This window comes from Trachinotus anak, unplaced genomic scaffold (genome assembly GCF_046630095.1).
Source record: "Trachinotus anak isolate AG129_WGS33_773 ecotype Australia unplaced genomic scaffold, CSIRO_AGI_Tana_v1 ptg000016l, whole genome shotgun sequence".
Classification (NCBI taxonomy): domain Eukaryota; kingdom Metazoa; phylum Chordata; class Actinopteri; order Carangiformes; family Carangidae; genus Trachinotus; species Trachinotus anak.
In genome coordinates, this window is record NW_027273867.1 from 7,390,797 (window position 1) to 7,415,264 (window position 24,468).

At 41.1% G+C, this 24,468-nt stretch overlaps 1 protein-coding gene across 1 annotated transcript; it reads right to left on the reverse strand.

The window, feature by feature from the left end:
- Nucleotides 1-2,367: 2,367 nt before the first annotated feature.
- lpcat1 (lysophosphatidylcholine acyltransferase 1) lies at nucleotides 2,368-23,722 on the reverse strand. The gene is made up of 14 exons (XM_071500665.1): nucleotides 23,491-23,722; nucleotides 15,860-15,999; nucleotides 15,435-15,649; nucleotides 14,692-14,804; nucleotides 14,404-14,464; nucleotides 10,090-10,148; nucleotides 8,057-8,091; nucleotides 7,736-7,790; nucleotides 7,448-7,530; nucleotides 7,212-7,337; nucleotides 6,210-6,363; nucleotides 4,879-4,977; nucleotides 4,658-4,799; nucleotides 2,368-4,116 (listed from the first exon to the last, which is right to left on the reverse strand). Exons 1-14 carry the CDS (start codon nucleotides 23,575-23,577, stop codon nucleotides 3,983-3,985), a joined length of 1,503 nt encoding a protein of 500 aa, XP_071356766.1. The 5' UTR covers nucleotides 23,578-23,722; the 3' UTR covers nucleotides 2,368-3,982.
- Between the last annotated feature and the right edge of the window lie 746 nt (nucleotides 23,723-24,468).

Genomic DNA, 24,468 nt, shown 5'->3' on the forward strand with positions numbered 1-24,468 from the left:
CAACAGTGAAATCAAAGCTAAAAGAGAGCTGCAATGACAGGGTTAAGAGTGGAAAACATGGATTCCTGAGGGGAGATTATCCTAATTGTAGTTGGGCTTAAAGACAATATAGATGATCATTTTTCAATGGTTCTCAGATACAATCGATCAATGGTTCCCAACCTTTTTTGTCTGATGTACTCCCACAACTCTGTCTTATTTACACATTTCTTTTATTTTGCTATTTCAACAGTTAATCCATTACTTTAACTATCTCAACAGTAGTTACTTTAACCAGTGACTGTATATAAAAGATATAATATACAGTCACTGCTTCTATTTTGACCACATGCTTGTTTGGCCCAGTATATGCCCAGTTCCATGGCTGGCATTTGGCCCACATGCAGCATGTTTGTTAGATGCCACTTCCACATCTGGACCAATTCAGGCACAGACAGAAAATCTTGGGGCTGTCAGACAATACCCGTGAATAACAGCCAGAATGTAGTATATGGGCCAGACTCAGGCCGAGGACCCAGGAACATGTTGGGCTATCTGGGCAACTATTTGGACCATTTATCAACCATTTTTGTCTATTTCAACTGTTTATCAATTTTTTGTTGAACTATTTCAACTGTAATTACTTATAGCCTATACAAAGAAATAGGCTAATATACAGCCATTGTTTAAGCTAATTATTTGAACAATGTATCAATTAGTTTTAGTCATTTCAGCCGTTTATCCATTACCTTTACCTATCTCTTGTAACCATTTACCTTTTACTTTTAGATATTCTCAATCATTTATCCATAGTTGTCCATTTCACCAATGTATCTATCTATCTGTAACTAGCTAATTATTTGAACCATTTACCGTTTATCACAATATCAATATGTGGGGATATTTTTTTTTTTGCCTTTATTATAGCAGCAGTAAGAGAGACATGGAACAAAGGGCCTCAGGCTGTACTCAGACCCAGGCTGCTGCGGTAAAGGACTGAGCCTTCATGGTACGTATTCTACCAGGTGAGGCACCAGGACGTCCACTTATGTGGGAATATTTTTCTGAAATGCTAATTAATATTTTTTCAAAGTAGTTGAGCAACTCCACAATCTGTCCATGCAGCCCAGGGAACTGCATCAGTAACCCTGGGGTGGGTGTACCTCGATTGGGAATAACTGCAGTGCATGTGTCAGACTACAGGTCCCATTTGGTAAAACTCTGTGTCACATTATCCTGTATTATACACATATTAAACTTTGATTCATAATATTGTAACAGGCAGTGCAGACACCCACAACCTGGTCAGAGAAAAGCAAACAGGCTAATTCCCAGGCACAGGCCGTCGAGAGGCTCATCCACTTGGCCTGTACAACACAAATAAATAACTGTTGAGCTGGATCTTTGACCCCGTGAAGTGCAGTTACCACGAGGGATCTCCAGTGGATATGCTGTTATGTCTCCCCTGCTACAGTCACTGGGACTAGATCCAGGTTTGTATTTACTGTAGGGGGGATTTTGCTTGGCCAGGATGGCGGCTGGAGATGGATCCCCAAACACTGTGAACAGATTCCAGCCGTTCTGTGAAGTGGGCTGTGGGCTGCTGCCGCTGTCTTTCATGGCAGATTCCTTTGAGGCAGGAGTATCTGAGAGAGACTGCAGAGAGGCACTGCTCAATGAGCAATTTATATGTTCTCAACAAAGCTTCTTCTTTAGACCCCGAAGGTAGGTCTTAATTGTTAGACGTGATATCTCCACTCGCCCCTCTCCCTCTCCTCTTTCTTTGACTGTTTTCTTCTCCCTCCTCCCACCCACCCTCCCTCCAGCTATTAGGAATTGGATTTGGAGCAGAACGATCCATTTAGTCTCTCTCCTCCATCTCTATCCCTCTCTCCCTGCTTCCACACCTCCTCTGTAGGTTTCTCTCATCAAAGCCAGGGCTTAATCTGTCTATTTTTACCTGAAGGAATGAAAGGAAGGAATGAGGTAATGCTTTTCCTGTCCATCAGGTGGGCAGTGGTGCATGGGGTCTCTGGTGTGTATAGCTTAGGGAGCTAGCACCACCATGTGGACTCATGAGGAGATGAGCCATTATGAAAGCAACAGCAGGTGGGCACTGGCAGAAGACGTGATCAAAGGCAAACAAGAAAGAGATGAACTTCAGCGTAGACAACATGGACACTATGTACAGCTGAGTAAGTAAATAAAGCAATGACGAAAATTTCAACAAATTAGGGTTTTATAAAATTGAAGAATTGTCCTTTTGCTTCATATACAGTGAGTGCTGTAAGTGAGTGTGCAAGAGTCAAAGGAGTCAAACCCCTTTGAGGTGAAAGTGTGAAAGCAGAGCACCACCTAGTGGAACAAAGACAGCAGGTGACAACAACACAAAACTGAAAGCACTTTATTGTAAAATAAAAAGCAAAGAGCTTCAATTTCTGCATTTAAGAGTCTTAAAATAAACGTTACAGGAACCTTGCAGTCATAAGGTATAAAATGTGTCAGTCCAGCACAAACCATCAGAGATCAATATTTCAGCCAGCAGAGAAATGCACAGAGGCTTAGTGAAGATATGTATTGTCTACTTGTCTGATATTAAAACAGAAATGCTGATCCAGAAATGCTCAAAAACCACTGTTACATCACTAAACTACCGGTAAAAAATGCAGCTGGATAAAAACACCAATCAAAACATACAGTCACTTTAGAAGGCAGTGACTGCCCTGAAGTGTCAGTCATGGGCCTGCATCTATCAAGCCCGTCAGAAATGGCCAAAAATTGCGATGCATCATTGGTTCTGCTATTAGGACTAAAGCATTTCATTAACTGTCTTAACTTTGGAAATGAGTCCTGTCTCAGCCAATATCCAGGACAGCTTCAGAGGTGTGCTAACCTGTTAGAAACTATCACATGATGGCGACTTCACTGACATTTTTCCAAAAACCTCACTGCAACAGGGAAAATGCAGCTTTGGAACAAACAATAACTGAAGCAGCCTAATGCAAGCCTTTTATTTATTTTTGACATCATACTTTTGCATATATAACCTACATAGCTTAGTCATGATATCATATGCCCATATACATAATAAATGCTACTATTATCTAATACCTGCAGCTGAGAATGTGGTAAATGTCACACACTCTTTGTATTTCCTCTCCTTGGTGAAAGTCAGACTGGAAAGCTTCATAAATAACTCTCAGCCTCTGACACAGGAGTGGTTTGACTTCTAGGTTAACTTCCTGGGCGATCCCTCAGAGGGATTCTGAGACGCTCGAAAAATAGAGGCCACGATCCTCATCAATCATCCTTGTCAAAAGTTGTTCTTTCTCAAGGTTTCTTGGCCTGTACTTCTATGGCAGTGAGACAGCTGCTTAAAGCAAGGAATCATTTCTCTGGATTCAGTGGCCAATTTTACCTGGAGTGTTTAATGACCTCCCAACATCATCACTGATTGGCAGCATTACAGTCTGTATGTCCTGATCCTTTTTCACATGAAATGAAGCTTTCATGTTTCTGTGTATGTATCTAATGAGCAGCAGCAGAAAAGGGAAACACGTGCTTTGCGATAGTGTTCATTTGCCTGAGAACAACAGTGCTAACCTTCAACACAAATAACAGGGCTAAAAAGTACCCCTCCTTTTATAAACTAATTTCTTAAATATCTATACTTCATATGTAAGAAAATACATTTAAAATAAATAATATATTCACATAACATAACAAAAAAAAAGTTTCTTTATATGATAATGGAGACGAAAAACAGAAGAAGGCAAAAAAAATAAGTTCAGAAGAGAAATTAAATAAGTGATGGAGACGACATTCTGACTCCATCATCTGTGCTACACTGACTTACAGTGAATACCTGTGTTATTCTTCTTCTATTCTTCTCCTTCCTGCACATGAAGGCACAGAGGCGGGAGGCAAGCTGCAGCACCTGGAGATGCTGTCACGTCAGATAAGAGACGGTCAATAGAGTAGCTGGAAATCTCAAGTCCATCATTCAATCGTCTTTGTCGTGGCTCTGGCCGTTGCAGCTCTTAGGTCGGCCGATGCAGAATTTTCGTGGATGGTCTTTAAAGTCAAGGTAGTGCTGGACAAAGTATGGATGTTTGTCTATAAAGTCACGAAGTTCATCTGGAAAAAAAGGCAAAACAGAGAAAAGTTATTCCAGCTGTCTGTGAATGTAAAGATGCCACTGGAATATTATTATTTTTTATTTGAAATTCAAGGAGCGATGTGGAGCATTTTAGCATCAATTGTTATTAGTTTTTTCATTTCGAGGAATTAGTACAATTACCACAATGATTCCACACTATTACATTTTACATTATGTGCAGATGGGCAATCTGCTGGATTGTTTTTATGGTAAAAGTAGATATCATTTTAAAAGACAATAGAGAGAGATAGAGTACACAGAAAAGCTTCGACAGTGTCTAGAAAAGACAGATGGTGGATGTAAAAGACCCTGGAAAATCAACAACAGACGGTACTTATCCTCTTCAGTAAAGCCAAGGAGAAATCAAATGTGATAGTGACAGCACAGAGGAAGTGGGAACACAGACAGATGCTGTCAGTCATCTGCACAATGGTCTCAGATGTCCCACGGTGCTGCAATTAATCTGACAATTTTGTACTGATGTTTAAAAGTTCTGTTAAACCAGACCCTGGGTCTCACCATATGTGATCTTCTCGCTGTCAGCTCTGCCAAGCTCCAGAAACAGACATGAAAGCTGCACCTCTTTCACTCCCAGCATTATTTCCAGGATGGTGGCGAGGTCATCCTCTAGGACGTCACCATCCTCCTCGCTCTCATACATCTGTACAACAACAACATGTATTTTTAGAGCCATGATTTAAAACCTGCATCAAAGCAGATTCACTGGCAAATGTGCTCACCCTGAAGGCCAGTCTGAGGGTCTCCATGGACTTGGATGGTCGATGAACAGTAGACAGGGCAATGACAAAGTGTCTGACGTCGATCTGTCCATCTCCATGCTGGGAACAAAACGATCTCAGTGAAGGAACAAATCTCATCCCATATTAAAATGCCATTTGCTGGAATCACCTCTAGCTTATAAACTATGTAAACTCAACTGGCCAAAGAACTTAGTGTCTTTTAAAAGCAGATCACACAAAAAAAATCATCACCACTGAATTGTAGTTCACTTTCAAGAATTTCATTTGCTCGACTGGTTTTACTTCTGATGATCTGATTTTGGAGCTGCTCAACTTTTTCATGCCATCACTCCTGACAGATCTGTATTCAAAGTTCGCTTAGACAAGCAAATTCACTCTCATTCATAGTTAGTATGCGGCAGATTCTCCACGAGGGGGAGCTGATCAGTCATAGTCAGCCCAGTCGCACATATCATTATGTCACCTGTAAGACAGGAAAGTAACAGCTGTGGTTTCAACCTTTGGGTGCTTTGAATCAGGGACATTGTGTCCTTGTTAAACACTAAAACTCTTTTAAAGACAGAGATTTAATCTCAAAACCCTCCCTGTCTAAATGATCACACAGAGATCCCTTAAAGAGGAAGGTGGTCCAAACATCAACTCAAAATGAATGAACACCAGTCTGGATTCATTGAATTAAAACATGTCAAAGTATCGGGGAACTGTCAAAAATGCAAGAGCAGCAAACATCCCAGATGCAACTGTGAATACTAAATACTAGCAATAACTGTGAGGAGGTCGTTGATACTATCAGTCCAAATACTTTAGATTCCTCTCATATTAAAACCATGTCACTGTGAACCTCTCCTGAAAGAAAAACACAGAAGAATGAACTACTTCTGCCTCCTTGTTGTTATGAAAACTATCTGTTGAGATTTAGGCTCAGCCTTGGTTAGTTAACCATTAGGTTTTGCAGAGCTTTAAAGTGGTTTAAATTGAATTTTTACAAATTTTCGGTATTTTTTGTTGAGCTACTTTTCTTATTGTAAAGTTATCTAAACTTTAAATTTTTTAGGATCTCTATTACTGTTAAACAGATTTGACTACTAAATACAACAGTGCATCCTGGCCCTCAACTACAAATCAGACCTCTTACTTGAGTGACTTGTATGAAGTATGAGTACAGCCATGAGTCTTAAGTTGTTTTAAGGACTTTAAATTGTTTTTAACTCCCTATCTAATAATACTCCATGTGTCGTCTTTTACCAGTTTGTAGTCTTAGTATCTGCTATTATACTATAGCTAGTACCTCTCAGTCTGTCTGTGTTTACCTGGTCAAAGAAGCTGTGGACTTGTGTGAGTGTGTCTGTAACTGGCAGTTTGAGGTACTGGGCAAAGTCCTCTAAAGCCAGCCTCTCTCCCTGCAGCTTTCTGGCTCTCTTGGCCTGCTCCTCAATCACCTTGTCTCTGGCTCCTGCTCTCAGTCTGTTATGACAAAGTAGAGCAGAAAAATATATTTAAAAATCACATCATTGACAACATTTGCTATATATATGGAAACTTTGACTGTGGTTAGCCTGCAAAAAGCCCACATACCTCACATCTAAAAGATTAAAGCACATAAATAAAAAGCATGCCTAATATATTAATATTCTCCTGTCTGTTCAGGACTCACAGTGAGGCTCTCACTGGCCCTGATCACATGACAGAATCATGGGACTCATTATAAAGGTCCCCTCATATTCAGCATATGACATGTGCACACTACACATCCAGTCCTCACACTGATTAATGAGATAACGGCACTCATAATGGATCTAATTAGCAAAGAAGGGAAATAAATACTCCTCTTTGGAGGGGGGAGGGGTAGGGGGACCTCAATACTTATGTGCTCAACTGAGAAAAACAAATGCTGACAGATCATTTTATAAAAACTCTTTCATCATAAAACCTGTGGGATTATTTCTTTATATCACTCATATCTTCTCTAATTAACCAAATAATCACATGATATGCTCACAGGTATGTGATACTTTCATGTATTCCCTGCACAGAAAACCTGACTGGAGAGGACTAATATCTGTGGCAGTTGTTTTAACAAATATTCAGTCTTGGCAGAACATTTGTGCCATAAATCCCCAAACCTCTCCTCATTTAATTTGACATGATAGATTGACTGATATTACTCTTGAAAAGAACTCATCTCCTTGTGTGTGTTTCTTCCCTGTCACCATTAGGTGTCAGTGTTTCTTCACCTTCAATTCCCTTAACTCTTGAATGACAAGCGACCCTGTACCCAGTCCAACCAGTCAGTCCAGTCCCCCTCCACTCACCCTAAGCGGGACACCAGCTGATTAAACTCCAGCAGGCTGCTGTAGTCATAAATGCACAGCGGGCCCTCTGATAGGCTGATCTCACGGTCATCAAAGGACAGTTCTGTGAGTGGCAGCTCCAATGCCCTGTCAGGAGGGAGAGGACGGCTCATGATGACTTGCATACATATATGTGTGTGTGTGTGTGTGAGAGACGCTGATGAGACACTTATGTAAACACATTAACACACACTTACTTGGCCATGACCTTTCTGACATTATTGGCAAACAGGGCAGGGTTTTCCTTCTCCTCATTTGATGGAGTATAAATAGGCAAATACTAAGGAGAGAGAATAGAAACTTAATTATGTCCTGTCATTAAACTGTGTACTGATCTGCTGTATGATTAATACATAAGTGAACATATTACATTCATCGGATTCAATGGTGAGAATTTTTTAAAATTTCCAATTAAAATTTCTCTCAATCTGGAAAGAATAAAATGAAGTTTTACTGATGTCTGTCTGTCTCTCTGAACCACTCACCTCGATCTCCATGGGATTATGGGGTTGGCACAGAGTGAGCCACAGAATCTTGAACCTGGAAGAAAGAGGAGTTGAAAGGATCAGGAACATTAATAGGATGGATGGAGACAAGACTGAACAGATGTTACCGGAGATAATGGAGGTTCCCCTACAGCATCATACCAACTCCCTTTTTAATGAAAAACAGGTCAGTAGTAGTTTTAACCACATTCTTAGCAGTAGAGGCTGTGTGTGTGTGTGTGTGTGTGTGTGTGTGTATGTGGGTGTTGTGTATGGTACTATGTAGGTGTGTAGGTGTGTGAAAGAAAAACAAACACTCACGCTCCGGGACCTTGCCATGTCCATGTAACAGTATCCTGTGGAGAGGAAGGAGAAAGAGGAAATGGCTCAGGACAAACACACAAACACCTCTAACACAAGTTTCATACAAGTCAACCAACTCCCTGACCTCCCTGAAGTTCTTCTCTGTGGTTTGTGTCTGTGTGCACTGAAGGTCACTTTATACATACTACTAATTACTGCTGATAAATGTCTAAACACTGTGAATCTGATACTTTTTTCAGCCTGGTTTCAGACCCCTCTGCTGCTGCCTGCATCTTCTCAGACTCTGCGATTCATGAATGAAGTGAAACAAGATGGAAATTTAGAACTACACATTACTGCAATTAAAACACCATAGCTTTCCAAAAAGGTTAAAGCAGGGGTCTCCAGTCTTTTTTCCTCTGAGAGCTACTTTGACAAAATAAAAGCAGCTGAGAGCTCCTCATGTCTTATATTACTGGTTACATTTATTCATATATGGTATCAAAACACTGAACATGATCTCCAAACCAAATCAAATGAATAAGATAATGAGTCATTACATATCAATATTGTATCAAAACATCTGAAACTCAAAATCAGAGTCATGATTAAGTCAAACCTGAACACACACACATGATAACACTGCAAATAAATGTCCATAAATCCAGTCCAGGGGTCTGTCTGTGTGTTTGATTTAGCTTCATCTGGAGCAGATTTACTGAGTGGAGTAGTGAAGTTTGTACTATGCAGCCATGGTTTGTACAGACTATATCCTCTGAACCGTGGCTCACAAGCCACCTGTTGGAGACCCCTGGGTTAAAGTCTCTGCAAACTGATTAAATTATAGTGTAATGAACCAAACCAACGGCTGTCTGGGAGATAAGAAATCTCTCTGTGAACTTGTGGTAAACTTTAAATTTATACTTAAAAGAGCATAAATATGCAGAAATGCCACTGTGATCGTTTAAGTGGGAAATGATTTGCTGTCAGTTTTGTGATTTGCCACTGTGGGTGCTTGACGAAGGCGAACCAAACCGTCCACGATTACCTGTCAGTCCATTGTCTTTATATTTACCTCCATCTATTTGTTCATTATATAATAAGGCAAAGCCATCAGATTATTAAAATACCTGAAGCTTAAACTCAACATTTTATTCCTTTCTGCTTTGATCTGCACTACGGGGCCAAACAACATGTGTAAACAAAGCTGATGTGTAGTAAAGTAGCACACGGATGAATCCAGATAACATCACATTCACAGCAGGCCCATGCAAGACATGTGGGTGCTTTCAGCTGATGCTATCGGCTTCCCTTCACGCTTGCTGGTATAGCATTGTCACAGGTTCAGAAAGTGAAGGCAGCTAAATTTGTTTTGATTTGGCTCAGTAACAATCACTAATTTGTGTAATCTATTCACACATTTTGTAGCTGGTTGTAGTTTGTTTACTTTTTATTTCCATTTCCTGTTGCAGGCCGCCACTGCAGCTCTATGAACGTATGCAAATAGATGGAATTGAAACAGTAAAGGAAAATACAAAGGGAAGACAAATCACCCTGTTGGTGCGGTTTATCCATGTTTTCTTTGCCTCACTTAACTTCCTTGTTGTGCCACGTTGGCACTAAAGTCATCACAGTGACTAAACTCAGCACAAGGGGAAACAGACAAAAGCTTTCTAGGGAAACAAAGAAAAACGAGGTAACAGGAATTGCATAATTGATGAGAAAGCGAGGAGAGGTGCAGAGAGAGAGACATGACACCCGTGTGTATGTGCGTGTGTGCGTGTGTGCGTGAGAAAGAGACACAGAGAAAGAGGGGAATGAAATATCATCCCACTAGAACATGAAGTCATTCAACACAAGAGAAACACATACTAACGTGAGGGAAAGAAACCATTACATCACAGGTGCATGTCAGTGCGTACAGGTGTGTGTACACACTGTATGTGCATGTGGACTCAGGCTAGACTTGAACTATGTCCAAGGTCACAGGTGACAAAAGGATGAAAAGAGAGTGGGACAGGAAAGGGGAGGACTGGATGCAGGGTGTTTACCAGTTTGTTTGGGTAGCGCAGCACCACTGGTTGGACTGGGAGTGCTGGGATAAAAGCACCTGAGAAAGACAAGAGAGGGGGGAGGTGGTGAGAGAACAGTACCAGAGCAAAATAAATTGAACTGTATCAAGACTAATTAAAGTAAATCAAACTGTGAAATTATCCTAATTTGATTTCTATTACTACTACATGTATATCAATGGCACATATTGATTTACCAGCACCAAATTGTTTTGGAAAACACAAGTTTACAGACTTTAAGTGACTTGAATATAGCAGAGAAAAAACAATGTACAGGGCAGAGTTGTGTGTGCTGCATGAGAGACAAGCCCACAGCCTCAGGATAACCTCCAGCCCCTGCAAACAGAAGAGTCTCTATTCAAGTCTATAATGTCCTGCTGATGACAGACAAGCCAATACCAGTTACATACACTATTTATTACCGGACAAAGACCTATTCAAGCTACTGTGTGAGCGCTGAATAGATTAGAATACGATATATTAATATTACTAATGAGAATAAGGCTTAAACCTTAAAAGATTCATTGTTTTTTGGCAGTGAAACAAGCTTGAAAGGTGATAGTGTCCATGTGTTAGTAAATTGTTCCCTATTTACACATCCAGAAGACACAGAGCAACATTAGCTTTAATTTAAAAGTCTGGTTTGTGTCCACATGTTGAACACAAGTCCAATATTCACTCTTATTCTATCATTGTTTTGGTTTCAACCAATTCCTGACGAAAATATGTGGCTCTTTAACTGCTAAGTGCTTCACTATGTTAACAAGCTAGTTGCTAACTTTGTCTGTCTGCCTTCTGGTGCTGGGCAGAGAGTGTACAATGGGTTTATAAAAGCTTATTCATTGAGGGAGGCTGCCTGCGGCTGCTGGAGACAGGGTTGATGAGAGCAGTGAACAAAAACAGTGAAGCTGTGAACCATAAAACCAAAATAAATGAGCTGAAAGATGCAAAAATCTTCCACAGAGCTGAGGGGGGTTGCGGAGTTGGATGACAATATCTGTGGTTGTCGCTGCAGGTATTTCCTTTTTGCATTATACATGCCATTCTTACAATTGTTCATAAAGAATTACATATTACTGCAGCTTTAACTCATGTAGGTTTTTAAGGCCAAAAATATTGTTTCAGATTATGTGAATATTTTAATATTTTGCATGTTTTTACTCAAATGATTCTGGACAAAGTGTATTCAAGATGTAATCTGTTCAATTGTGCTATGGCTAATTCAATTGCAAGTAATACATATGATTCTAATTTTTAAATAGAAAGCTGCTGAAAAGTGTAATTTTAAACACCTGTCTTAACTATGTGTAAATATGTTTATAATTAAGGCAGGGCGAAGCTGGTATAATTACTTAAATACTCTTTAACCTGACTCCTATAAAGGTGGCGAAGTTAAAACCAGCCACACCAGAGAATATACAGAGAATGTTCAATCAGATCAAAATACAAGGAAAACAGAACATACATATTAAATCTGAGCAGATGTGATCACAAGGAACTGGGGAATAAAATATATTCCTCAAGCAACACATGCGATTATGAAAGAGTGATCAGTGACCCTCTGATTAATAATGTGAGAGGACACACAGAGACATGAAAGTGACTGCTCTATTAAAAAGTCTTTTGAAATGAGAAACAGACTGGAGGTATCTGCAGAGCACATCATGTACAGGTGGCAACACGGTCATTAACACACACAGACACACACAGACAGACACACACACACACACACACACACACACACACACACACACACAGACACACACAGACACACAGACACACACAGACACACACAGACACACACTCTGTTTTGCTGGCAGCAACTGAAAAGACAAAACTAGAAGAGACACATCCAGAGAGCACTGGCACCACACAACAGACCAGACACATCACACAAACACACACAAACACACACAGCAGTGCAGAGTATGACCAACAGGGCTTACTGGGAATGACAGAATTACAGACTGGAAGAAAGGGGATTAGACAGGGCAGGCAGGGAACAATGCCAGACACACACACACACACACACACGCGCACACACACACGAGCGCACACACACGCGCGCGCACACACACACACACACACACACGAGGTGAACAGAAAAACAAGCCCAAAAAAAAGTGGGTGCAACAGTGAGGTGTCCTTTAGCAAGACACTGAACCTCTGAACCTGTTGGGCCAAGTACAAAATGAATTTGCCCAGACATCTGCACCTGGAGCTGGCAGCTCTGCAGCCAGCTTCATACATTAATAATCATTTACAGGTCCAGGCACACTAAATGAAATGGACGCTGAACAAAGTGATCACACACAGTGTTTCTATGAAAACACAGACACACCCCTGGTTGGAAATTACCAAGAACCACAGCCAACCACTGTTCTGAGCTCTGGGGGATAATAAGCCTCATTTGGACTTAAGATAGCCGACTAATCTTGAGCTCTACCAACAACTGTAGTGACTGGACAAATTATTCTGGTTTTGTCTATAAGCTTCAGAACTGTGGTTTTGTATTACTGCCTTAGACAGCTCATGTGTCAATCTTTTCTCATCTGTGGATACATATGAAACAAACCCTGTGGAGTTACAATTTATGTAGGTTGAATAAGAATAACACTATGTCTACACAGGGCGCATTCAGGCACAATATTGAGTGTACGTCACCCACATTGTCACAGCACTCAGAGCTCGATACACAGCCACTGCAGTAATGAGGCGTTACAAAGTCGGTGTAGGCAGTAAACAGCTGGGGTTGATTAAAAGAGAAGCGGATCTGTTCCGTCAGATGTACGTGAGGCAGATGATTAAAACACACAGCTGAAACGCTTCCTGTGTGGACGTGTAAGAATCTACCGCCATGCTAGCAGTTGTGTTAGGCTGTAAATATGCACAACAATGTTCTGAGCTGAATGTTAACATTAGCATGTTATCATGCTGATGTTGAACAGGTATAACTTTTACCATGTTCACAATCTCTTATCATAATTAGTTTAGCATGTTAGAATGCTAACCTTTGCTAACTAGCACTAAACACAAAGCACAGCTGAGGTTAATGTCATTCGATTTTCTGGCATCATAAACAAAAGTGTAGGTGAATTAAAATTTTGGCCTTATGATTGAGCTAGATTAAAAGTCAGGGCATAACAAAGTCTTTAGGATTCATACTCCATGAACCTGAGCAAGGTTTTTTAATTACCAGTCGGTCTATGTCCCGACCCTCACCTATGGTCATGAGCTTTGGGTAGAGACTGAAAGAATGAGATCACAAATATAAGCAGCTGACTTTCCCTCATAGGGTGTCAGGGCTCATCTCTAGAGACAGGTTAAGGAGCTCAGAAATTTAAAGGCAGCTCAGAGTAGAGCTGCTGCTCCTCTGCTCCTATGGAGCCAGTTGAAGTGGTTCAGGCATCTGATCCGGATACGTCCTGAGCGCCTCCCAATGGAGGTTTTCTGGCCACGTCCAACTGGTAGAAGACCCCAGAGCCTAGACCCAGAACGCAGTGGAGAAATGATAGACCTCATCTGGCCTGGGAACAGGTCTGGATCCTCCAGGAGGAACTGGATGGATGTGGTGGACTGATCAACTGATCAACCAACTGACCAAAATACAAATATAAAGGGCTAATTAATATTATTCATATTTATTCTATAATAATAGAATAAGTTTGGTTTCCCATCTATAAGAAGGTTATAGTTATGGAAAAGACTTAACATGGCTATAATCAATATTTTTACAATAACAATGTAACAATGTGAAAGGAGTTGCACATAGTGATTTACCTACAGGGGCAACATCACCTGAGTCTCCACCTCCCTTGGGATTTATGAGGCTTTACAGCGAGTCACAGCTCATTGTTTGCCGTCGACCCCACACCTCCCGATGAAAACTGATGCTGCTCCCTAACTGCTGGATTTAGAAATAAGCAGCTGTTCACTAACAAGTTCACCTTGTCATCTTGGTGATGATATGTCAAATTTGTGTTCACAGCTTGTTTCCACTGTCCCCGGGTCACCAGACGTTTAAAGTGTAAAGTGTCACTTCGATTTCTGTACCATCTATGAAATGATGTGTGATCATGAAACCACACATGAATGTTTTCTGATTTAAGGTTAAGAGGAGATTTTACCACAATAAGGTCACTGAAAATTGGCAAGGACAAACACACACACTCACACTCACACACACACACACACACACACACACACACACACACACACACACACACACACACACAATCACCTTCCACTTGGTTTCAAGATTAGCCTAAAGCAGGAAGGGGCCTGAACACATACCAGCCTTGAATAAGATGAGACCCGACCTGTTGGTGCACGTCCCCTCTGGAAATATCATGATCTGGAACAAACAAATACACATTAAAGTACACAAACACAGACACACACACACACACACAAACAAATGCATTTGATTTTTATCCGTGTAAACTGTGATTCAGTGTATTTATGCTATCACCTTTCAATTCTCAGGTGGTGTGAGCTGAGCTTAGGTGTGTGTGTGTGTGTGTGTGTGTGTGTGTGTGTGTGTGTGTGTGTGTGTGCGTGTGTGTGTTCATATTCACATACCTGAGGCCACTCCCCTTCAGACTGTGCTCTCCTCTTTATTTCCTCTACAGTTTTTCTTCTGGAGTCCTGGTCTGACCGAAACACAAACACTGGCCGAATGTAGCTGATAAGAGCTGAGAGGACGACGATGATGAAGATGCATGACAAAACAAAATAAATTAAAAACAGTTAAGTCCATCTTCAGAACCTAGAAAAGCACCATCCTGATTAAATGGTGTTTGATAAATATTCCTGAAAAATGCATCAGTCCCCATTACTGTTACATGTTAGCAACACTGAGTTTTATGTAGAAAATCATGTAAGGATTATTTTTGACACTGTGCAGCAATCACAGCCACAGTTTTACCTCATGCCTGAATGTTGCAGTGAGCTTGAAACCTGAACTCGAATATGAAAAACTGGATTTGAAGTCACTGTTATTCAGTATTTAATGAGACCCCCCCCCCCCACCACCACCACCACCACCACCACCTTTAATACCAATTTATTTCTTTAACATACTACAGTCACTCAGACGTTCAATATGTGCATTAAAAAAATTTAATTCACATACTTCTAATAAATCTGTAGCTGGCATGTAACTTTTCATATTATGAGACTGTAAACTTCTACACAGCATTTGTCGTGTGCAGCAGCAGTTTGCATTAAATGGAAAATATGCTGTATGTTGTTGTGACACATGACTGCACAGTTAATTTTAATCAATCTCTGTTGTAGAGTGGATGGAAATGTGTTTCACTCACTGCCCCAGACGGGAATGCTCCTGCTCTCCAGCTTCGTGACTATGGAGCACATGGTCATGGTGACTGGGATGGCATCAAAGTAGGAGGAGTGTGGTGCCACGGTGAGGATGGGAACTTCAGAGGGCGGCGCCCGTTCCCCTTTCACCTTGATCCAGTGGAAACCTCCGCAAAACCACATTGTCCGCATGATCACTCGTAAACACAGGTCTATAAACCTGAGACACACAGACGGTTGATGTTAAATCTTAGCAGGAAAAAAATATATAATTTCAGTGGACGCTACTAACAGCAGATGAGTTGACAAAAGGCTTGTTTGTTTAGTTCTGTTTGTCACAATGGGCTCTACAGGATGCTGGAATTTTCACACATTTTCACTTGGTAACACACACACACACACACACACACACACACACATACACACACACCTCCTCCACCATGACTGTGGCTCAATGACAAACTCAGAACGTCCCAGGGAGGCTGTGAAGGCGAAGGGCCAGGCCAGCAGCATGAAGAAGGACACCAGCAGCAGCCGCACGGGAAACACCGTGACCGACATCAGTCCTATCTGAGAGAGAGCGAGAGAGAGAGAGAGAGAGAGAGAGAGAGTATGTGAGACAGATAAAAAGAAGATATGAACAGCATTTCCACACGTTCTTATTCACTGTTTAACATTCCTGCTGCTTTTTTAGCCAACTGTCAAACAGTACATAGACACAGGGAGCGTACATTCCTATACAGTAAGAAGACGCCTGCACATCCTACAGGGTCAAGAGGACGAGACACACATTCCAACTGAGCCTCCAGGAAGAAACAAACACACTCACACAAACAGTCATGCTCTAATCACACTTTCCTGGTTATAATCTCTGGAGTTAAAAAGCTTATACAGCCACAATCTACTTTTTTACATATCTATTTCACCAACATTTTCTTTTAGCAGGTAAGCTAAAAGAAAATGTTGGTGAAATAGAGATTAGATTGTGCTTGAATCTAAATCCCATAATGAAGTTGAGTCTTCACCTCAGTATGATTCTGATCCTATACAGTCTTTATACATCCAAACAAAAAACCTGTCACCCAATTAAAGTTATCTATTTTGGATTATGCTGATATTGTGTCTCATAATACTTCTCTGTCCCATCTATCACCTTCAAATGTTAGTATGATAATAGTTTATGTGGATTTGTTTTTGAAATGTGAAAGATGCTGTTTTGCTCACAACACTGTCCAACATCGTCCAGCAGATGTTGAGATATTTCACGGGATGAATGAAACGTTAGACCTGCTGGTGGCGCTAGAGGAAAGGTCAGAGGATCAACCAAGTCAGTGACCAACTGACAGACTGACATTTCCATCGCTAGAGCCACATCGCTAACATGGCTAAAAAACATCATAAGGCTACTTTTGAGTTGCACAATCTGTAACGTCTTTTAGATGTTGACTTCTTCTTCTTTGGAATTCAGTCACTCTTGTTTGTAATGTTCACTCGTCATATGATTAATGTTACAGCAGTTTTTGCCTCCTATTTGTCATGTTTTGTTGTTGCTGTTTCTGTATACGGTTTTCTATGCACCAACAAATGACCTGTCAGGACTCTCTTGAAACAAGATGATGCAGTTACTTCTGGTCATGCAGTTTCAGTCACTGAAATAAAGCTTATTGAAGCCTGAGTGAAAAATGATAAGTCAGCTGACTGGACCCGTCATGCCTTTTCTCTTACTGTGTAATGAGAGAGATGTGATGTGTGTGCACGTGTGTGTACTAACAGGGTCAAAATGTCATGGCCCACAGTGTAAATTCAGTCTGTGTGACATTTTAAGCTCCTTCCTCCTCCTTGTCCGACCCCCGCTGGATCTCTTCATCCCGGACTTTCATCGCGCTCCCTCATTCCCCTCCCATCAGCCTCCCCGCCCACTTTACAGTACTCTCCGGTCCCAGAGGAATTCCTCTCCTCATCTATCCATCCATCAGTCCCTCACTCCCTACGTGTATTTGCTCAGCTGCACCTTCATTTATCACGCTGCTCTCCTTTCAACTGTTTTCCTCCTACTTTGCATCAATGTGCTTTTTGTCACCACTCTGGGGAATCATATCTAACCTCCTCCCTTCCTGTCCCATCTTTCCTTTCTTCCTCATGCATTTCTCTCCCTGGACGAGCCCAGGTGCACACTGCAGGGCTGTATTAATAAATAAACAGTAATGGGGGTGATTTATGATGCTCTAACGCCTCTCGCGCTCTCCCCACCCCCACACCTGACGCACGGTGCACTCTTCGCCAGAGCTTAACGAATCCATCTGGGAGGATCTGCTGACATTTTCTCAGGAGGTGGCATAAGAATGAGTTGGGGTGGGGCAGAGGGGAGCAATTTATAGTGTTTTATGTACCAGCATATAACACAACCAGCCCATCCACTGCTGAGGGTTTGAAATTTACGATAAAAATATACTTCAGTGTATTTTGGTCTCACATCCTCACGCTAAGATAAAAGCAACTTAAAAGTTTTATTGTTAAAGTGCAATAAACTGTTACTGTACTCCTTATACCTCTGTTACATATCCAAATATAGCAATGGGCCCTCTCACACCTGTGCAAGACTGGGGAAAAACACCACTCTTACAGATGAAGACCAGTTTACTGGTGAATCAGCCATAAATGTCAATGATTTCAGATACTCAGTCTACTCACAGGACACTGCAGCTCTATTGAATGTCATAGGCATTTTGTCTGTTGGCAGCTATGTTTCTATGATGTTCACTGTTCAGATAAAATAACATTTCACAATACTGAGCCATGGTTTAAAAATATATTGGACTGTTTTTAAATCGTGTGGTTGTATTAGGGATGAACGATATGCAAACAATTATTTTGACAGATATTGTGACATGAGTGATGATTTCAGTTGGAATGGTCATTTTTGCATTTAACTTTCACTGAATAAAATAGAAAAATGATGATGTGATTTTGGTTGGGTCTTGTACTAAACAAACATATATTAATTTACATTTTAAATTTTGTCTGCATTTATTTGCTTATCTAACTAGCTAACAGATCTCCAGAGCCCATGAAGATGATAATATAAAGTTGCCAAATGTGGGGATAATTCCACTTTGATCTGATTTATAGTCATAAAGACGATGTCGTGCTGTACAAGTGAAATCAAGGCAAAAAGCAAATGTCCTAATATCTACTGCTAATGGTTATGTAGACAAAAGAGCAGCAAATGTCTTTTGACCTGAGGGGACGATTTACTGACTTAGCCATTCTGCTGCATGTTAAATATTCAGAGGTCTCTGGCAAACCATGATGGTCCTATTGTCTCCTGACACACAAACACACACACCTTCTGTTTGTATGTATGGAACCATTACAGCTGTCAGGGGCCATTAAGTCATGGAGTCATTCAGCTCATCCTACAGCACATCCGTTTTCGAAATACACACACACAAACACACTATACATCAGTGAGCTACACTCTAATGCAAACACAGACATACAAGCACGCGTAACATGAAAAGACAAACATCTGAAGCATACCATCACCTATAAATGTACACACAGGCACAGCAATGGTGGCGGGTGCCTCGCCAAGCCGAGCCAGGGAGCCATCGCTCTTGTTTCAATAACAGGATGTTGTAGAAACATACAGCTCATTCCTTAAACCTTATTTGAAATATTTGACTCAGTTATTTATCTGCTAAATTTTACTGTGACGCTAGGATAAATAAACAAATACTGAAGTGTGCGCATACAGTTCCTATGTGGTCCTCTACCATGGTGCCAGCTACCCTCACAGTCACCGTCAAACTGACACAATGGCCCAGGTATGCAGGCTCCATCTCACACGTCAAATGTTCACATGCACAGTGTGAATGCAGGTTTTCCTACGTGTCTGGAGGCTTTAGTTGAGGTTGCAGCGGTGAGACAGTGGAGGTTCTCTCTTCAGGTGTAGCTATGTAATGTTATATTTATCTTATCTCATCAATACAGTACAGCTTATCTGGTTCTTTACTGATACTCATATTATTATTTTTAAAAAGCATAAAATAGAGAACAGGATTAGAATAAACAAAATTAGTTTCTAGAGCAGCAGCAGCAATAACGTTTACAGCAGCAGAGCCACTGTATATAAACTCAATAATGTCTTTCTGGAAACTAAAGTAAACTGTCAATACACTAAATAATATTCCTGACATGAAAACACTCAGTGAAGCTGAATGAAGAACACAGACATCAGTTGCTGTCAGTCATCTCCTCCGTCCTCCTCCCTCTGCAGGTAGCGCTGCTGGAGAGCTAGCTAGCTAATTCACTGCTTTTCAGTCAGTCTTTTGTTTTGTGTTTATTGCACATGTTCATATTGCCATGACGATTAAAAATATGATTTATCTGAACTCTGGGAATCGTAGGGTCCAGAGTTTCTGGAGCTTGACTAAAGTCAGGATATCTCAGGGTCAGCTGCAATCATTTGGACAAATCTTTTTTAATCTGTGTCTTGCAGGTGAATCTCTGGAGTATCCGTTAGTCACTAGAGCGACGCAACCACAGGTAATCAGGGACGATGTCACTTGCCATTGGGAAAAGGCTGGAATTATTGTCGCCCTATATTCTGTATTGATCCTGGAGCTGCAACAATTAGTCAATTAATCAATAAGCTGATTGGGAGAAGATTAATTACCCACTGTTTCTATAATCCATTAATCCTTTAAGTATTTCAAGAAAAAATGTCAAACATTTGATGGTTCCACATTCTTGAATGTGAAAATGTGCTGCTTCTCTTGGTCGTATATTAAAGTCAATTGAATATTTAGGGGAATTTGTGTTGGTTGATCAACACAAGATATTTGTTAATGTCACTATGGACTATTCTGTGTCCATTTTCCACTGTTTTCTGATGCTTTACGGACCAAACTATTAATTCAGAGAGTAACTGGCGTTTTATTAAATTAAAAATAAATGTTAGTGCCAATCCTAATTGATCAAAGTAAATAACAATACATAAATAAAAAATATTGTCAGACCAGCACTGACGCACTCTTACCTACTTTTCCACAGCCATGCCACGTAACACTCACCTCCCTGAGCAACATGGCCCAGCACACTTTTAACTGCTCTATACCCTGTAGTGCCGTCTAATTGCTCCTGGCTAATTGTTTTCAATGAGCCGAGGGAAGAGTGCTCTGATTTCCACCTGGAGGCTCAAGAGGCACACAACCTGTCCCTCTGTTTGTCATGTTGTTGGTGTGCAGATCAAGGTCAAAGCCAAAGGTAGCAGAACCTGTTATACTTGTAGAAATCGCCTCTGCCATTAAATATTTGTCTTTCCCTGGCAGTAAAATGTGAGCAGGTGAATTTTTTTGAAAAGGGCTGTAGCAGACACTACACACTCAACACTGAAATAGCCAAAATGTCAATCAGTAGATAAAGTTACTGACATTTGAGAGGGTTCCCAATCCAGTCTGGGGACAGTGCAGTTCTGTTTGATTTCACAGGAATAATGTCTGCGAGCTGAAGAGCTGGCAGCCATGTCTGCATGATGTTCACTGTTCAGCAATGTGTGACTCAGCTGGAATTAGTGCTACTGTCTGTCCGTCTGTTTCTCTTGCTGACCTAGTTGGTCTGCAGTGCTGCTGATCATGTTTGCTGGAAGTTACAAAAACAATTTCCAGCAAGACCAAGTGCCAGGAGGAGTAAGGTGCTTATGCATCGAGCGGCACTTCTCATTTCTCCGTAAATAATCACACACATTCAACACCAGACACACACCTTGCATGTCATGCAGTCCTATAGATCTGGGATGTAATGCCTTTGTGCAGGCGCAGCTCGTGTTTATTGTCGTGTGACTAGTTGCGTGTCTGTGACCGAATCCACACACATTAGTGAAGTGGAAAAACACACCTCACCGCGACACTAGAAGCAGGCAGTGAGAGGTGTGAAGCAGACACAGACACACACATGGTCCACTGGACTGCTGCTGTCATCTGGCACAGACACACTACTGTTTACGATCTCCTATAACCTTCAATGGAAAAACCCGACAAAGACATGTACTAATAAAGTCATTCTTCCAGCAACAACAACAGTGACAGCATCCAGCAAGCCAAACTGAAGTGGTTAGAAGGGCCTCACAGAGCCAAGATTTAAAAGCAGAAAAGGCAAAAGGCCTGACCTTACCACTTGTCTGAGTAGAACATAATTGTTGGGAACCAACATAAAGGCCTTCCTGTGCCTTGTGCTGTGTATGTTTTGCTGTAAATGCATGCAGGCCCCTCTTGGCCCTGAGGCTATGGGGAAACAGATAAACCTGATGTTGGCAGAGCAGAGGGAGTGCACTTCCTCCTCATGTCTGACTGTATGATTACAAAAAATATAATGTGCTTTTACACATATGAATTTTGTTACTTGATGCCACTTTAGCTATTTTATCTTTGAAGTTAATCAACACAGTTTGCTTTGGGGAAAAAAAAGAATCTAACCCAACTAAGTGATATTATCGCATCAGCAGTGTATGTCCAGGACATGTCAAGTCATGTTGTCAGCAGACCCCACTAATCACTAAACGTGAAACCCCATTGCTCCATTGGTTGATTGATGAAGAGGCATTTCAGCCTGACTCCCGTCCTCCGGCAAAGAGACTCCATTGATCATGACGGTTGATTTAGGGTGTAGCTACAGCTGTAGCACAACCAGCAGAGTGTCTCACCTTCCACCTGCATGTTCATGTTTGGCCTACAGGAGAAGCTTTGCTTCACCAAGTGCTTTCGCATCAAATGTGCTGCACTGCGTTTCAGTATGAGACAGGACAGCCTCCCTACCTATCATAAACCCTGACTTTATCCTGACCCACACAAGCAGTCGTTCTTGCTATGCCATCCTAGAAACTGATGCATTCTAATGAGGATTACCATGAGTACTGATAGTAATGAGTTTTGTGTAATGAGTACATATGAAACTTGGCCAGCTGTCAGCTTGATTAACCCTCTGCTAACAACCACGTGATAACGCTGTGTCTCTGTGTGCACATTCAGCTGGATGAGTGAACAGAAACAGCTAGAAACCAGTGAATGGTGGTTGAAGTCAAGTGCATGTTATCCTCATTAGCACGAGTCGGAATGACAGTTTGAATGCCACGATAAAATAAAGTACGGAAGTTCTTTTTTAAAAGCACTTCCCATTGTCAGCAGGTGTGCAGGTCAAAATCTGATGCAAATGTCTGACATGCAAATTTGGTAAATCAAGATTCAACTCTGGCTTTGCAGATCCATCCAGGAAAATGTGGGGTAGTGGTTGGTCTCATAATGACACCACACGTTTCAGGTAACACTCACAATGGAGCACAGGGCTATGGCAGTTATGAGTAATAGGTAACCAAAGAAAAAAAATGCATGACCGCACAGATGTTGCTCTTATTTCTGTAAATTACTACAGAATATATTTTCCAGTAGGGGTCCCCTGTCAAAAAATATAAATGAATGAAGTCTATGATTTACTGTGCATCTATCTGGTAGTTTATTCTTGACACTCAAGGCAGAGTAAACTCCTGCTGGGATACGACTGAAAGAAATATTAATGAAGTAAACTTGTTGCCTGTATTATAGCGGCCTATCAAATAGTGCATAATCTATGGAATGAGTTTAAACAGGTGAATTAATTAATGTTTTGCTGAACACATGGGTTTTGTCTCTTTAAAATGTTTATTGTCATCCTATGAGGACCATTTAAGGTGAGTCTTGCTCTCACTTCATCACTGACTACAATCTGGAAAATACAGGGGAACTACATTTCCTAGATGGTCACAACACTGTAGCTCTCCTCTTAAGTTTGAAGAACTTTTTCCCAATGTTTTTTTTTTTTTTTTTTTTTTTTTAGACAATACTAACACATTATATTCCAAGTCTGTAAGGTGCCCCACAGGAAAGTGTGTGTCAGCAGTGACAAGGTGGGTAATGGTCAAGTGTGGTAAATTCATCACATACACACAACTTGGGAGTATCTTTAGATGACGAATGAATGTGTAACTGTAGGTAATTCATGTATCATTCATTAGCTTAACTGTCTTACCTTTATCTTCTCCGTCATGGTGAATTTCAGCTTGTGGACGAAGGGGTTTCGACCCAGTCTGTTGGGACGACTGTTTGAACCTTTCATTGCTGACAACCTGACACCCACAAAGAAAGAAAGAAAAGTCGTGTCCCAAATGTCCTGTAACGTTTGCTGAGTTAGTTGTTTTATGCCGCTGGACTGAGAGTCCGCCGGCGCCCACTCCACCTTCCTCTAACCAGCGGAGAGCCTGGTGATGGACGGGGAGGAGCGCTCACCGCCCCCTTACAACAAGCTAGCCCGAAGAAACGAGGGGACTTCCGGTTACAACATTCAAAATAAGATCCGCCTGTCTCGCATCAATTAGCATTTAATGTCAAAATGAAAGAAAACAGTGTGCCTTAACCTCGTGTGTGCATACCCCAGTGTGTACTATGTGTGTTGGAATAAAAAGGCAAAACCAATTCTTTGAAAATGTGACCGTGTGGTGCTCTAAAGTCTCCATGTTTATGTGTAGAAATTGCCAATTAAGTTTACAAATCCTCGTTTAGCCGAGCTTCTTAATATTTACTCGTATTTCCCCCAAATTTCGCATGGCAATGTTTGTGTTAAAATATGTACCATGCTTGCTGTACTCAGAAATATTGGCATACCATGGATGCGTCGTGCTCGAGCTTTTATTTTGAAGGTGAACGAACAAACCTGGAAACCGAGTGGCACACCTACAAACACGTGTATGTCAGTCAGCAGTTTCTTAGGAACACCTAGCTAAAGCACCTAGGGGTGCTTGTGGTATTTTGTTAACCCTATTTGTATTTCTCAGGGATAAAGAACAGTGCAAGACAGTGGAGTTTTCGTATAAATGCCCAAACCTGTGATAAAATCAACAAATCTAACCACTATACAAATGCAGCCAAATAGCAACATAATACATAAATAGAGAGATTTTATTAAGGAAATGCCACGATTTACTACTTAAGTGAACAAACCTAAACTCAA